A 16,818-nucleotide genomic window follows, 5' to 3' on the forward strand; every position below is an offset into this window, starting at 1 on the left:
TTTCACTGTGGGTGCCTAAAGCCAACTTGATTGAACATAACATTTGGGGACTTTGATTATACCGAGGACTCTAAAGGACCGTTTTTATTACCGAAACTTGGGTGCCAATGATCTCCAAGCAATTTAAAATGCAGGGAAATGGCCTCCACTGATGTCTCTCATTCCTTGCACAAGACGTAGTTTACCTTTTGGAAGTGCCCGTACAATTTTAGGCCTGAGCTGAGGGAACAGCTAATGTATTTCAGGATTATGTATAACTCTGACATCAGCGAGGACCGGCAAGATTGTCACAATTGGAATGAAACAATTTCCTCTAATAGTTGCTACAGATGTATAAATGTTTATGCAATTCACACAATTGAATAATGCAGTAATAGGTTTAAAGATAATTCTAAAAATGTCAAGTTTGAACTTTTAACCTCTGTTCTGTTACCGTGCAGCTCGATGGTGATCAGAGACTTGACCCTGCGCAGTGCTGCTAGCTTCGGCTCCTTCCACCTGATCAGGCTGCTCTACGACGAGTACATGTTCTACCTGGTGGAGCACCGTGTCGCCCAGGCAACCGGAGAGACGCCCATTGGGGTTATGGGAGAGGTATGTGTTTTCCTAATCTGAAAAATATCCCCCCCCTGCAAATTAAATTCCATTTTGGTCTGATGATTTGTACTTTAAAGCTGCTGTTACAGAAAATGATTCAACCGTGCTGTGGTATAATTGGAGCTAATGATTATAATTCAAAGTTTATTACAATAAGCTCATTCTCATATGGCATAGCTTTTTTTTTTTAATAATTCAGCTAGAGAAACCTGTTTTGCATCTGCTCCACACCATTGATTGGTTTATAAGTACGTGTTTTTCATTCAACATTTTAATCATCGGGCCGTGCTGTTATATTTTGCATATGAAAACTAATCAATCAATGGTAGTGTAGTGTGATTCAGGCCAACAGGAGTCACTGTTCCTACCCCAACGTGTTTTTTTCCTTATTTGTGGAGTGTAGGCTCATGCCTCAGCATCTCTGATGTGCAGTACAAGGAAAGCCACAATGCCTGATCAACAGCTCAGTCAGTGGTTATATGGGGCAGTTAAGGCCAATTTATGCTGACAACCCAGTCCTCGCAGACGGTGTCGCAGATAGCGTCTGCGTAGCCCGCGCACCTCCCAAAAATTGTGACCACCGCAGAAGCCTCGCAGACAAGAGGGCTCCGATTGGTCCACTCTACATCCGCTGTACACGCACTTCCGCTTCCCTACTTTCCCGGTTTGGTTTGTTTTAACGACCGCCATTTTTAAAAACACGAGCGAAGATGGAGCAGCACGAAGAGCGGTTGATCGAGGAAGTGAGGAAGTACGGACATCTATACGACTCCAGTTCTAGTCATTATAAGTAACCGGAGGATAAACACTCCACTAACCACACCCACTTGCGTTGAATAACATCGCGCACGCCTATTACTCCCCGCTCAACGATAAATTACAACTGTCTGCGAAAAGCTATCTGCGAAAGCCTTGTCGCAAGAGCATGCAGAGGCCTTTAGAGTGTCTAATATTTTTGGTTGGAGGTCGTGTTGTATGAGCTGTCTCTTGAACAGATGTTATTTTCCAAAACTTTGTTGGCAGCATTTGTTTCAAATGTGTACTGTGGACAAGGTTTCAGTCTTTATTTAATAGTGCATAGTCTTTGTGGTTTGTTTTTTTTTTTAAATCCCCTGCTGCCCAAAGGGGGATTATGTCATGGCGATTTCCGTCCCAGTAAAGGGCCTTTTGAAATCGACTCCTTTTCTCAATTTTTGGAGGAATTTCACAAAAGGCATGGTTGTATGTCGGTAGTATGCATAGTGTTCAATTCACTCGCATTTTACCAGAGTTGTGGCCCGTGATTAACAAAAAGTTATACTTTTTCATGAAGGTGTTTTTTCCTTCTGACCATCAACTCCCCTCTTAATTTTTGGATGAATTTCTCGAAGCTTGGCAAAAGGCCTTGTTATATGACAGTAATACACATTTCATCTCATTATCTCTAGCCGTTTTATCCTGTTCTACAGGGTCACAGGCGAGCTGGAGCCTATCCCAGCTGACTACGGGCGAAAGGCGGGGTACACCCTGGACAAGTCGCCAGGGTTGACACATAGACAACCATTTGCACCTACGGTCAATTTAGAGCCACCAGTTAACCTAACCTGCATGTCTTTTGGACTGTGGGAGAAATCGGAGCACCCGGAGGAAACCCATGCGGCCACGAACCTGGACCTTCTTGCTGTGAGGCGACGGCGCTAACCACTACACCACCGTGCCGCCATGAGGATGTATGATGTTCTGAAATCAACTCCTCTCACACTTTTTGGCAGGATTCTTTGTTATACACATGTTGCCAGCAGGGGATAGTGTGCTCTCAGAGCCCTCTTGTTAACCTTTGCCCTTTTTTTTTTTTTTCCCCCCCTCAGTTTGATGACCTGAATACCATGTCGCCTACCAACGTTGATAAAGGTAGGCATGCTTAAACCTTCGCCTGTAAGCTGTAACGTCCTCTCTATTTGGATTCTCCTGCCTCATCATATTGTCTGAGTAAAAAGAAGCAAATCTTAAACCAAATATTGCGTTAATGGCACTAACTTCGGTTTGTTTCCGAACAGATGAAGTAAGCGAGATGGACAGTGAGCTAGATGAGGAGATGCAGGAGGCAGGTGAGCTGCTGGCTAAGCAAGAGAAAACCGAGGCGGAGGTGATTCAGGTGCTGCAGGTGGGGACTATGGAGGACGGAAGCAGCGCCGTTGTGGGCGTGGTACAGCCGGACATGCTGGGTACAATGGGGGTGCAGCAGTCCACCATACGTCACTGTGGTGGGACTGGGAATGCCTATGCCTCTGTGTGACATTTTTTTCACCAGCTGTAGCTCAATTATGTGGGTTTTTTTCTCCTTCTCCCCCCCCCCCCCCCAGTTAGTCATTTGCATCTCATCTTTCAACAGGGTCTGATCACACCACTACATCAGCAGATGCTTCAGTCCTGCACTGCCATTACATGATCAGTCCATTAGCTTCAGAGCAACGGTGCTCAATGTTAGGCCCAAGAACTCAAATCCAAGCCACTAGCTCCAGAGGAAAAACAAACCACTGCAGCTCGACGTATTTGTACCGTTTACCCAGTGTGGCTTTGTCTCAGAGTGAGTTGGAAATCTTGCTGTGCATTGTGCTGCTATAACCTTGAGTGAGCCAGCCAGCCTCCTCCTTGCTGAATCGGTCTCGTCTTACGAGAGGATTCCTTTCACGTCCTCTAGTGCTGAGTTTTGCCGTTGTTGGTGGGGTTTTTGTTCGTTATGGGCTGTTCCTACAGCTTCACGTTCTCTCTCACACACCTGTGCTGTCGTAAAACCGAGCTCATGTCAGGGATTTAATGTACCTCGGGTTCATGCTAGTGCCTTAACCCAGCAACAGCTTTTCTGTCTCGTCGAAGCCGCCTGCATCGCGCCGAGGAAGGATGCTCCTTTTCTACTGAACACTCGTTGCTAGATATCCAACACCTGATATCTACATCTGGACTCGTGGCTAGATTTGTAACCCGTTATCATTTAGTAAGGGATTTGCGTCTGCATGTCTTAAAGTTGTTTGTGTAAACGTCACCCTACCTCACACCAGTGGTGCCAGCCGTTGGACGAACGCCCCACGAGTTTTGATGTGCGTTGCGTCACGTCGTACTGTTTAATCTCGTTGATCCATCAGTCACTCCCTTTGTTACACACTGGATAGCTGTACAGGGGATCAAAATTTGCTATGATATACAAAACTATATATTGCTATAAATATCTATAGAAAATGAGTTTGTACTTTTGTGTTGTATAGCTGATTCTAAGCAGGTGGTGTTGCTTTTGTAGCTCTTTATTTTGATTGGTTGATCTGTGCACTGACTGTAATGCTGTTTTACTCAATAGGAGAGTCGTGGGGCGGGCCGGAGTGTCCAGTTTAAATATTTTAAAACTGGAAACAAGTCTATGGTGGCACTCCAATTAAAAAAAAAAAAAGTGTAGACTGGTTTATTATTTTGGACTTGTCACATGACGGAGGGGGAGAAGTGGTGGTCGTCGTCCCTGGAAAACAATTGCCTCCCTCTGGAAGCGTGTAGACAAAATTTAATGTGTCAATCAGGGTTGTGTGTAACTTCTGAAAGGGTTTCCCCCTCCCTTCAACTCAACCTGAGTGCAATCTGTGAAATGGACTGGAGGGGGAGGAACCTATAAGGCAAAGAGCTGTTCGCCACTAAATCTGACCAAAACTAAGACAGGAAATGGAAAAAGTGGCAGAGAACTACACACCTCAGTTGACATCTAGTTCCTAGGTTTTGTTTAAATCTGGCTCCTTTGTATGAATGTGTGACGTTCTGTCGTATCCTCTTGTGCCTGGAGAAGAGCTCTTAGCCATTGGTTAGTTTTAAACAAAAGTGCTTTTGGTCTTGCATGCTTTTTTTATTGTGCTGCTAGAATGTCAAGATTTTGCTTTCTCTATATATAGTGCACATTTTTTTTGCCATATTAAGAAATCTACTGTTTAATTCAATTTACAAAAAGACCCTTGTTTGTACGTCACACTGAAGTTGGCCTTGCTAGATTTGATGGCTGTGTCCTGAATCACTTACTACTGCGTTAAAAGCATTGAGGTCAAGTGTGAACTTACTGGATGTTTTATTTTATTTAAATAAAGTGGGTTATTGAGGTGAACGAATAGTCACTTCTCTGTTGGGAAGGGGGAAAAAAATGATGCATGGCTAATTTCTAAGCAGGAGCTTTTTTTAAATAGCTCAGACAAACAGCTGGCCAGCATTAGCTGTATGTACAGCCATTTAAGTGTCACACTTAAAAAAAAAAATTGTTAGACATCTTGGGTTGACTTAAAACAAATGTTAAATTATTTTTGAAGCCATTAAAAAGTCCAGCAAGTTTAGATAAACATTAGGGCTGTAACAATACACCCGAATCACGATTTTTGACCCACGATTCTATACGCCCACAATTTTTTTTTTAAATGTTTTTTTTAAAAGTAGTAAATTTGACTTAACATTTACTTACTTACATTAACTATTTAATAATGAATAATATGTATGCAAAAATGAACAAATGTATATCCAAAGATTGTTTTATTTCTCAAAATAATACTGTTGAGCCGGAAGCTCTGTTTTTTTCGGTTCTGAAAGTCATTTTTCCAAATCGTGTAAATCCGTTAAGATTTTTTTTGGGGGGGTGGTTCTCTCACTGTCTCACTCTCATTGGGCCAATGATTTTCTGTGATCGCGGAAAACAGATGGAAATTACGGAATTTTTATGGTGAAACATTGCTCGCGTGTCAAAATGTAACTGCCGCAGAAGGCTTCCGCCCAAGCAGACATGCCTTCAGTGTTGCCAGATATTGCTAACGTTTTCCACCCCAAAATATGTTCAAAACCAGCCAAAAAGCACCTAAACCCACCCAATCTGGCAACACTGCATGCCTTTCCGGTCAAGTGATTGGCTTGTGGCACACCTAGCCAGCCAATGAGCTGCTTGTTTACAGATTCGCTCCCCGCGTCGCAACCAGAATGGCGACCGCTTAAAAGAAATGAATGCTCTGCCAGTGGCGAGTGTGGACGTTGCGTGACTCGGAGGAGATTGTCGCAGGTCGGCGAAAAAATGACTTACTAATAGATAAAGTAATTTAAGTAAGTTTAAAATGTAATTTAAATAAAAAGTAAAGTATTCATAAATTGAAGTTTGAAAGGGTGTATCGCGATACGGATCGTGGCTCTGCGTATCGCGATTTCGATACGCATATCGTTACAGCCCTAATAAACACATCTTCAAGTATTGTGATACTTTTATCTACCCCTGACTGCCAACACCCAAGAGTGCTAATTTATTTTTATCCCCCTCCCCCGAATTAGATTTAGGACACACCTTGCTATAACATGCAGTTTTTGGACAGAGCCAACCCTAACTGATGTACACCTTGCATCACTTAAAGACTGTGAAGAACACGTTAAACATATCAAACACCCTGAGCTGGAATGAATAGGAAAAGGCTCTTCTCGTTCTAGCAAGGCAGCTTCACTGCTAAAGAGACTTCAGTGCCTTCAATTTCACCAAGACCTCCAGGAGCAGACAAAAAGTGTTTGCCCACTTCTGCAAATTCTACAGTTGAGTTTAAGCTGCATGCTCAAAACAAGGTCTGACATCTACTATTCATCGTTAACTCGCACACCTACCGCAGATATGCACACACACGTTTAGAGGCACAGCCATGACTTCATTTCGCCATTGTGGTGACTGATAACTGTATTAATGGGAAACAGAAACCGTTTGGGAGTCTACCAATATGACCGCTGCACTATCCCAGTCATCACTTTTTCTTTCCTGTTTTATTATTTGTAGCGTGGTTGTGATTGTTTAATATTTTAAGTGCCATTTGACAGTTTACGTAGTGCGCCGTGGCCTGCTGTAGCGCGTTCTAATGCAAGCACAAGCATTGTGGTACTACCGAGCGACTCTGCTCGGAAAAGCAGTCATAGTTGTAAATACTGAGCTAAAACGAATGGTTATTTATTTACTCACTCTTTCTTTAACCACTAAAGTGTACATTGTGATTCTTTTCTGCCCTCTTTCTCTTTTTTTTGGACAGTGTATTGTACTTTACATATACATACAAATTGTAATTTTTTTTTGTGTGTGTTCCAATTTCTCTTTAGTAAATTATATTCTCTGAAAAATTGGTAAGAGCTAACCAATACGTGTAGAGTGATTTGTATTGTGTATTTTACATGAAGGATTGGGGGGAAAAAAAACTGGGGAACTTTTATATTTATAAAAGCGTATATTAACATTTAGTGTGTCGTTTACGAGGAAAAACAGAAGAAATATCAAGACACATGTAGTTTGGATTTTCTGAATATTTCAGACTTGAGCTCAGGCTAGCTTCTTAGTGTTGTTTACTTACTTGTGGCTTGTCTTTCAATTAATAAACTTTTCCTTGTTGAAAGATCTGCCTCACTGTCGGTGGTGTTTTGCGTTGTCTCATGACAAACTTACAATAAACAGAATATAAAGACAAATTAACATTTCGGAATGATTTGTATCACTACCACACTAATAATATAAAAATCTTTATTGTTAGATGCTTTTCTGCTTACCATGGATGTAAAAAGTAGCGGAGATACTGGAGCCTTGCTGTCAAGCTTGAACCATGTCTGCCCATTGACCTCAAACACACTGGATATTTTATTTTTAAATCAAATCATTGTGTATGAGAATCTCAGGAATGCTCAAACCAACCTTTCTGGCACCAAAAGTTTTAGGTCACTGAAATCAACCTCAAGTGTAACGACCACACAACTAACATGTTGGATAACGAGGAAAAGGATGGAGGACGTTTCAATACCTAAAGCCTAGGTCACAACCGGACGTGCGATTTTTGGCATTTCCCAAATCGCTACGTTTTTTTTTGTTCGTGGAGAAAGACGCACGTTGGCCGTAAGTTTGTCTTGCAACCTGAAAAAAACGTAAGTGCCCGTAGAGTTTGTTTGACAAAGAACCTCTGCGGCCAGCCTACGGCTCGAAAATCGGCCGTACGGCCAGTTGTGACCGAGGCCTGTATAAACACTGAGTAACAATAGATAACATGCCCCAGAGCTTCACTTCATTATAATATTTTCCAGCATTAAAGGAACAGTCCACCGTACTTCCATAATGAAATATGCTCTTATCTGAATTGAGACGAGCTGCTCCGTACCTCTCCGAGCTTTGCGCGACCTCCCAGTCAGTCAGACGTGCTGTCACTCCTGTTAGCAATGTAGCTAGGCTCAGTATGGCCAATGGTATTTTTTGGGGCTGTAGTTAGATGCGACCAAACTCTTCCGCATTTTTCCTGTTTACATAGGTTTATATGACCAGTGACATGAAACAGTTCAGTTACACAAATTGAAACGTGGAGATTTTCTATGCTATGGAAAGTCCGCACTATAATGACAGGCGTACTAACACCTTCTGCGCGCTTCGGCAGCGCATTGATACCTTCACTCGGAGTTGTACCATTTTTTTTTATGCCGCTTTTCCACTACAAACGCGGCTGAGTCGAGCTGAGCGGGGCTATTGGAGTTGCATTTCGACTACAACCGCGCTGAACCGTGCTGGCTGGAAGTGGGTGGACACATTGGGTGGAGTTAGCGAAAGTGGGTGGACGTCACGTGATGTCGTTAAGCGGCGCAAACAGTGACATTAGTGAGCTTTTAAGCGGTAGTCTCACGACCCGGATAGTAAACAATAAACATGGAGGACATGGAGTCGTTAGTGTTGCTGGTCTTGGTGCTGTGGCTTGTTGTCACCGACAACGCCAACAGATACTGGCAAGAGCGTATAGATGAGGCGAGGCGCATAAGGCTTCAGAAATTCTCGTAATTCTTCTTCCGGGTTTACGGTGTTTACAGATCCCAGCGTGCTCGCGGGGCGTGTGTGGGCATGTGAGGACACTCCTCCTCACCAATCAGTGCACAGGGGAGTGTTTGCTCACGCCCCCAGCCTCACTCAGCTCGGTTTGGCTCGCTTCAGCCCTACTCCAAAACCGTGCGAGTTTTGGGGGCTAAGCAGGGCTGAAGCAAGCTGAGTCGCGCTGTTTTGAGATAGTCGAAACGCGAGCCGTGTCGGGCTGAAGTGAGCTGAAAAAGGGTAGTGGAAAAGGGCCATTAGACAGGGCGGACGGACCAGGGCATTCGGCCAGCTTGGGAGGCAGACGGCAGCCCCTCCTGCAAGTGTGGTTTTACCATGGGGCTCGAGTTGTACCATTTTTTTTTTTTTTATTTTAGACAGGGCGGACAGACCAGGGCATTCGCCCGCCTGGCCGTGCCCGAAGATGAGTGAAGGTATCAATGCGCTGTCGAAGCGCGCAGAAGGTGTTAGTACGCCTGTCATTATAGTGCGGACTTTCCATAGCATAGAAAATCGCCACGTTTCAATTTGTGTAACTGAACTTGTTTCATGTCACTGGTCATATAAACCTATGTAAACAGGAAAAACACGGAAGAGTTTGGTCGCATCTAACTACAGCCCCAAAAAATACCATTGGCCATACTGAGCCTAGCTACATTGCTAACAGGAGCGACAGCGTGTCTGACTGACTGGGAGGTCGCACAAAGCTCGGAGAGGTACGGAGCAGCTCGTCTCAATTCAGAGAAGAACATATTTCATTATGGAAGTACGGTGGACTGTTCCTTTAATTGGGATCTCTTAAATTTTAGTATAGCAGGAAAGTGGAACCGAACATGTGTATGAACAAAAACACACAAGACAGCAGAAATTGTTCAACATCCTACTTTGAAATATATTTCAGTTAGCTGATAAAAACAATTATCTACCTGAAAGAACAAGTCTTCCTATGGAAACCGCAATCCTCTTTAATACAAATTGCTTTAGTACATATCAGGCTGCATATCATAAAAGTAGCAAAAGGAAACATTCTAGGTAAGACCACTAAGACAGGTCATGCCTACAGGATTGTCTAAACTCGGTCAGTTTGTACTTAAAGCGCAAAAGAAAGAAGAAAGAAAGCCAGAAAGTACATACACAGGCTTTAAGTAATACTGACATTCTCCTGACTCTCCGTACATATGGCTTCATGATCTCATAGTTTTTCTAGTTTCATTCGAATCAACACGAGATTTATTCACTGAGAAGGATGGGAATTTAAAAAGGATATGAAATTATGAGCATGGTTCTCCAGAGAGAGAGGTATACGAGGCTTGTCTCAAGGCCAAGAAGTTTGTATGAATCACCACAAGCCCTTTGAACATGCATTCAGACAGAAAAAGCACTGACGTATGGGTTTAAAAAACTTAAAATAGTGAGTCATGAAGCTGTGAATGAACCCTAATGAGAGTTAAAATTCCCCAATAACGTGTCACAGATTGGTTGTGCTAAAATGTTAAAGCAGAAATGTAGGAAGGGGAAGGAAAAAAAACTTCAATAAAGTGCTATATTAATTCAATTATTTAGCCCCCAAAAAAATTATTGCAGCCATACAAATGAAGCTGATCCGACCCTGCGCGTCTTAAAAGCTTTATATTGCAAAAGTATGTGTTTATTGCTTCCCCTTCCTATCTCTTGCCTGGAGAACATGGTTGCAAGTAGTATCAGAGTCAAAACTAGTTTGATTTACTTTACTGTTTTGCAAAAAAACAGACCCAAAAAAAAAAAAAAAATGCTACATGGTTTAATAAGCTAAGGGATGGCTCGATTTATGAAACAGCAGTTAAAAGGTGCAGTCTCATCTCCAAGTGGAACAATCCTGCATTTTTAACAATATTTCAGAAAAGCTGTGATTTGCTTACAATTTCCTGACATCAACCGAACTTGAATCTCTGATCTCAGTTTTCGGTCTCCCTCCCGTTCCTAAAACGTAACTGAAAGCAAACATGCTTTCAACAGAGGATGAGGGGTTGGTCTGGAGTGGGGAGGGACGACAAGAACCCCCAAACCCTTACAAGTGGTTTTATAATTAATGAGAAAAGCCTACTTCCTGCACTATATTAACACACGGGTCAGTATGGAACAATAAGTCACAAACGTAATTCATTAAACATTCCCCTGTAAAGCAGTGATTAATTTCTGGTAGCGCAGACATGCACGCAACATCCCTGAACATCTGTGTGTTGCAGACTGTGGAAACATCATCCATGAATTCCGGAAAAACACCTTTAGCCTATATAAAGAACTTATGTCCATTATGCACTTCCTGGGTTTACAATAATAACGGCGTGTGAAGAGCATAAACCGTTTCCTCACATAACGTTCACAATTTGATTCCTTATTTGTTAAGAGAACTTTTGCGCCATTGTTTGGGGCCTGAAGAAGAACAGCAACAATAAGGTGTTTGGATGAAATCATGGAGCATCTTTCCACCCTATTAAAAAGTCAAATCTGTGCTGTTCCAACATCCTTGATCTCGCCTTTTGAGGCTTTGAACTCGTCCACGCTGTCGCACAGTTCATCGGCATTGGTTACCTGATTGTGGAAAAACAAAACCCCGTTCAGTTCGGTGCCTGGCTCTAACGGGGGGAGAGAGAAGGGATGTTGTGCTCAGTCCAGTGGCTGTGGGTCAGCTATGGGCATGGTGTGCAGCACCTCATCCAGGAGCTGCAGGGCCCGGTGCAGGTGGATCTCGATCCAGCATGGTGTCTCCTTAATGCTCTGCCTTGGGTAATCGGGACCCCAGCCTTTCACGAAGCTCATGCGCAGGATGCACAGCCTGCGCAGATCATCCACACCGATGCCAGCTGCAGCAGACAGACCTAAAGCACAGCACAATGCGCAGCCATCAGTAGTAAGAACACAATGCATGTGACAAATTTATACTCATGATTTCTAACTTCATTATGATTAGGAAAGGTACGAGTGTGCACTTCCTGTTTTGGTCGTTTCATTTGACACCAATTCCTAAACAAAGCAGGTACAGGAACAGTAGAAGAAGGAATATATTAAATCGGAACAACTGATGTCAGGAAGTGTGGAAAACACCTTTTTTATGCAAATGATCACAACTTGTGTACAAGCACTAGTGCTAATACTAAAAATCTGCTGTATGGTTTGTTGGGAAGATGAGCATGCAGTATTTGGCACAAGTATGGTGATCATGCTGCCTTTTTTTTTTTTTTGTGGGGGATTAAATGTCCATGTTACCAAGCTTTAATCACAGACCATTTTAGGGAAACCGGAGGCCATTACTTACTGATTGCCGGGGCGATGCCTCCCACAGATCCAGGCCCAGGGATGTTTCCAGCCACCGCCGCTGCCTGAGCCGCAGCTGCCGCTTGAGCCGTAGCCGCCTGCTGCTGCATCTGCCGGTGGCACTGACGCAGGTCAAACACCTGCATCACAGCAACAAGGGAATAAAAGCCATGACATAACTAAGGAGCCAACTGGCAATGTTTTGATCCTATTTTTAAAAAAGGGTACCCTATTGGGTACATGTGGCTACTGTTTACAAATAAAATTGTTTTCTGATCCCATGTCCATACAGTAAATATAGCATATATTGGTCCGTCTCAGAAACTGGTCTCCGATTTGTGACATTATGGCCAAAAAATACATTTTCTAATTTTACTATTTTTTATTTTTTTTTTGCATTTACCTAACACTGTTTCTTTTGTCATGTTTAATAAGAATAAAGAGAGCATCTTGCTTTATCTGGCCTCCACTGTGGAAAATTTTGATTACAATTCAAATGCTTTTGTAAAATTGATTTACATATAAAATAACTACGTCATGAAGAATTAAAGCCGCTCCTTCACAGATGAGTGAAAATACTGAATAAATTTCCTCTTTTTGATTGCTTGGGTTAAAAATGCCAAGTTATGATGACTGAATTGATTATTCACTTAAATATGAATAATATGATACATTGTGGGTATTTGATACGGCGAAATAGGACACAATGGAAAAATCAAGAACACACCGGAAAGATGAGAATAACAGCGGTGGTAAAAGAACAGCGACTGTACCGGCTGAAGGTCGCGCGGGTCTCTGCTGCGGCGCACGAGCAACGGGACATCATTACCGCACCGGATGGAGCACGAGGCGGGGGCGGGGCAAAGTGACTGGCCATAGATTCTATCAAAAGTTCGATCTAAATTGACCATGGTTGCAAAATATTGGCCAAAAATACGCAAACACTACGAAATATGAAAGTAAGATGAAAAAGAAACATTCTATTGCCTTATACTGCAAGACTAAAACAAAAAACTGTCAAAACTCACCTTTTCAGCGATAACGTCCGAACAGATCACCCGCGTAACAGAAAGACCGCAAATGGAAGCACGATCAACTTCTAACTGTTGGAGTGGAAAATTCCATTCTACACATGCAGATTGTTAATGTGTGTCCTTCCCCGCACACAAATAACACGCTACGGTAAAAAATAGACCACGACTCATTTTATAGCTCAGAAATTCATACAAGACCAGCTACCATCATAACATTCTGTAAGAAACATATTCTATACCTAACTTTCAGCTTTCATTTTAAAAAACAAATCGCAGATTTATAATTAAATTTTTATCTGGCGTAGTGATTTTAAGTTGCTACTTTTGGTGAGGTCGTGACCTCGACCCTGAGGCTTTCCGTTTAGATCAAAACACACGATCGTATTGGTTTTGGGTTTGCGGAAAATGGAGTTACAATGGTGATCAAATATTTTGCATGATGTTTTATTACGGTTATGATTATTCTGTGAGCGCACCAATCCTTAGGTGGATAAAGTTACAACTTAAAATGCAATTAGTGATAACTGTAGACTTTTCAGTGGACTACAACCTTTTTAAGGGAATGCGATGCAGTCAACCATTTATCATGTCTCAGATCAAGCCGCCGGTTTTCCACAAATTTGTAGAATTTTTGCCAAATTCTGAATAGAGTATTCACAAAGATTTAGTTTTATCTGTATTATTTCTTTCATCATTTTATTTCAAATTAAAACCAACATCATTCAAAACCGTATAGTTTATTGACCAATTATATTTAGTGGGGGACCCCCACAGTACCCAGTTTCTGAGACAGACCCATATACACGTTATCAATGATACTCGCGTCATCTTATATATTGCAAGCATCACCACGCTGTGAGCAGCATCAGGGCTTGTAGTATTTTGGTTACCAATTTTGTTTACTCTGTTTTGTTCAAAATACAGTGCTGTGAACTTTATCCATTTTCAAAATAGTAAGAAAGCACTTGTTCATGAATCGTCCTAGAAGCATTATTTAGTATGAATGAACACATTTTGCTTCACGAGTGTAAAGACTAAAATAAAATTTAAAAATTAAAGCAAATGGTGTAAGTTTGATATCGGCTTTTCAATATGTCTGCCAAAAATCTTTTTAAAAAAAATAAAATAAAACTTACAAAACCTTTCATTTGACCTTTCAGAAGGACCAAACAAAAGCTATGATTTTAAGGAAATTGAAAGGTAAATTAACACCACTCACTTGATATCGAAATCAGTAGCCTTGGTGAACCATGAAGTGAATTTCGTTTATCTTCCGATACTACAAAGTTATAACGAGGTTTCTCTTAAAATCATAAGTTTTTTTTTTTTTTTTTTTAAATACTTTAGACTGCATAAAAAGCTTTCAACTCTATCCAGAGTCTTCATCGGGGGAAACGATATGCAACAATAGCAACGTCATTTCCCCCTGACGAAGACTCTGGATAGAGTTGAAAGCTTGGGTAAGCAAGCTTTTTATATAGTACAAAGCATTTATATTTTAAAAAAACCTTATGATTTCTAAATTAGCTGCATAGATGAAACTTTTCAACGTGAGGTTTCCATTATATCGTTTCTGAAGTTCATCAAGAAGTAGAACGGGTAATCAAACTCGATCGTGCAGATTGGTTACAAAGATTCGCTATTGTTACACTCATTCTGACAACACAATGACATCATGGCTTCACCAGTCGTTCTTGTGTACCTTTGATAACACGAGATCAGCTGTTTATATCGCAAGATCACGATTTGCCATCCTGGTGATTCTAATTCTTACGCTCATTCTTACAACACTATGACAGTGGCCACTGCCTCGCTTCGCCTCTATGAGGCAGTAGCCACAAAAACTCCTTTTAGTGAGTAATTTTCTAGATAGGAAGAGGAAATTATTGACAAGGTTTGATGAGATGGTGGTCACTCCGTGAAAAAGAAAAACTGATTTGAAGTCACCAAATATTCCAGTGTATCATGTATTATATCTATAGAGAGGGAAAAAAAAAAAAGAAGGTCTTACCTTGATGTATGCACTCGGGTAGATCTTATGCACGGCGTCTCCGGGGGCACGGCCAGCCTCTCGATCCAAGTAGTAGCTCTGCACGAAGACTGCATGGTCACTGAGGCAACGCACCCACACATCACCCTCACCTTTACATTCCAGCTGGACGCCCTTACCAATGTGCAGCCTGGAAAGCAACACATGTGCGTTACACCTCCTGCTCTAGTCAAAACTGTGCATCTGAATTTATTCATGAAGCAGAAGTCTGACTCTTGGAACAGAAAGGTGATATTAAACCAAGTCATATTACTTTGATTTCTGTCTAGTTAGTTTCTCAATAAAATATAAAAATATCCACCTTATTCCTGAAGCTAACACTGGAGAAAGCATCATGTGCGAAACTTCTGGGATCTAGCAAAACTGACCAACAGCCAAAAAGTAAACCTCAGATAAAGTGCATTTGCTAAATTTACAATCGTTTTTTTTTTTTCTTTTTTCCTCTTTTCTCCCCCACCCTCCAGTCAGTTTTTAATACGTGTTGTACTATAGCTGTGTGGACTGAAAATGTCCAAGAACTTGCACCGTTCCCAGCTGTACTAACAACCAGGCTGAAACAGGCATGTTATGAACACAAGCACATTTGTAGCAGAAACATATCCATCAGTGATGAACTCTGGAGATTTTTGTCATCTACAAAAGGAGGAGAAAAAAAAAAAAAAAGATGAAGAATCTAAACTTAAAGGAGGAGATGCGCAGAACCATGGCCTCACTTTTTGCTTATAAATGCCTTGAGACCCCAAGAATGGCACAGGAATAGTTTTAAGCGTTAACAATAAATCTAATATAATAATTTTTATGATTAAAATGATTCATATAGGTCGCGGTCTGAGTGAATGATCTTGACATCATCGCAGGAAGGCTATCAGTCTCATCGCCATTTCCGCTATACTAATGCCGCTTTTCCACTACCAACGCGGCTGAGTCGGGCTGAGCCGTGCCGTGCTGAGTCGAGCTGAGTGGGGCTGTTGGAGTTGCATTTCGACTACAACCGCACTGAACCGTGCTGGCTGGAAGTGGGTGGACACATTGGGTGGAGTTAGCGAAAGTGGGTGGACGTCACGTGATGTCGTTAGGCGGCGCAAACAGTGACATCAGTGAGCTTTTAAGCGGTAGTCTCACAACCCGGATAGTAAACAATAAACATGGAGGACATGGAGTCGTTAGTGTTGCTGGTCTTGGTGCTGTGGCTTGTTGTCACCGACAACAGATACTGGCAAGAGCGTATAGATTAGGCGAGGCGCATAAGGCTTCATAATTCTCGTAATTCGTAATTCTCCTTCTTCCGGGTTTGCGGTGTTTACAGATCCCAGCGCGCTCGCGGGGCGTGTGAGGACACTCCTCCTCACCAATCAGTGCACAGGGGAGTGTCTGCTCACGCCCCTAGCCTCACTCAGCTCGGTTTGGCTCGCTTCAGCCCCACTCCAAAACCGTGCGAGTTTTAGGGGCTAAGCAGGGCTGAAGCGAGCTGAGTCGTGCTGTTCTTAGATAGTCGAAACGCGAGCCGTGTCGGGCTGAAGTGAGCTGAAGCAAGCTGAAGTGAGCTGAAAAAGGGTAGTGGAAAAGGGCCATAAAACACAGCTGACTGCAACTCCGATCCTCCATTTTGAGCTAATTTATCACCATGCCACGTAGATGTGTTGCTGGCGGGTGCAGCAACATGACAGAAGGTAGATTTATGTTGCATTCATGGCCCAAAAACTTCCAAAACTACAAAGATTTGGACATGTTTTGAGAGAAATTCACAGATTGGGCGCCTACGAAGTGGTCTCTCCTCTGCTCTGCACATTTTACTCGTAGGAAACCGCTGATCTGTTGAGCGTTGGCTATAAGCCTGTACTGAAAGAGAGTGCAGTACCAATAATTAAGGAAAAGGAAAGCAAGTTCAGTTGCACCAGTTCTCCTAGAGTGTGAGCAGAGCAGTAATGGCGGAGTACTCAGTATGGAGAAAATGGAGAATGTGTGTTCCAGTCGTCAGATTTCTCTGCTGGATATGCTTG

At 42.3% G+C, this 16,818-nt stretch overlaps 2 protein-coding genes across 9 annotated transcripts in view; one reads left to right on the forward strand and one right to left on the reverse strand.

Annotated features, from left to right (window-relative positions):
• rfx3 (regulatory factor X, 3 (influences HLA class II expression)) overlaps positions 1 to 6,975 on the forward strand; it is a 41,528-nt gene extending 34,553 nt beyond the window's left edge. For 6 of the 7 annotated variants that reach the window (XM_060909483.1, XM_060909485.1, XM_060909484.1 and 3 more), the window contains 3 exons: positions 441 to 594; positions 2,445 to 2,487; positions 2,634 to 6,975. In XM_060909483.1, coding sequence (XP_060765466.1) covers positions 441 to 594; positions 2,445 to 2,487; positions 2,634 to 2,872 — 436 coding nt within the window. In that variant the 3' untranslated portion in view covers positions 2,873 to 6,975. Of the gene's footprint in view, positions 1 to 440; positions 595 to 2,045; positions 2,307 to 2,444; positions 2,488 to 2,633 lie in introns of those variants that run through there. The other variant, XR_009651594.1, reaches the window with a different exon arrangement.
• A 2,412-nt stretch (positions 6,976 to 9,387) lies between these two features.
• The window catches only part of smad4a (SMAD family member 4a), a 29,294-nt gene continuing 21,863 nt past the window's right edge, over positions 9,388 to 16,818 (reverse strand). For both annotated transcript variants that reach the window (XM_060908936.1, XM_060908935.1), the window contains exons 10-12: positions 14,780 to 14,948; positions 11,736 to 11,874; positions 9,388 to 11,298 (exon numbers count right to left, since the gene is read on the reverse strand). In XM_060908936.1, coding sequence (XP_060764919.1) covers positions 11,087 to 11,298; positions 11,736 to 11,874; positions 14,780 to 14,948 — 520 coding nt within the window. In that variant the 3' untranslated portion in view covers positions 9,388 to 11,086. The remainder of the gene's footprint in view (positions 11,299 to 11,735; positions 11,875 to 14,779; positions 14,949 to 16,818) is intronic.

The sequence above is a fragment of the Neoarius graeffei genome, chromosome 25, assembly GCF_027579695.1.
Source record: "Neoarius graeffei isolate fNeoGra1 chromosome 25, fNeoGra1.pri, whole genome shotgun sequence".
NCBI lineage: Eukaryota > Metazoa > Chordata > Actinopteri > Siluriformes > Ariidae > Neoarius > Neoarius graeffei.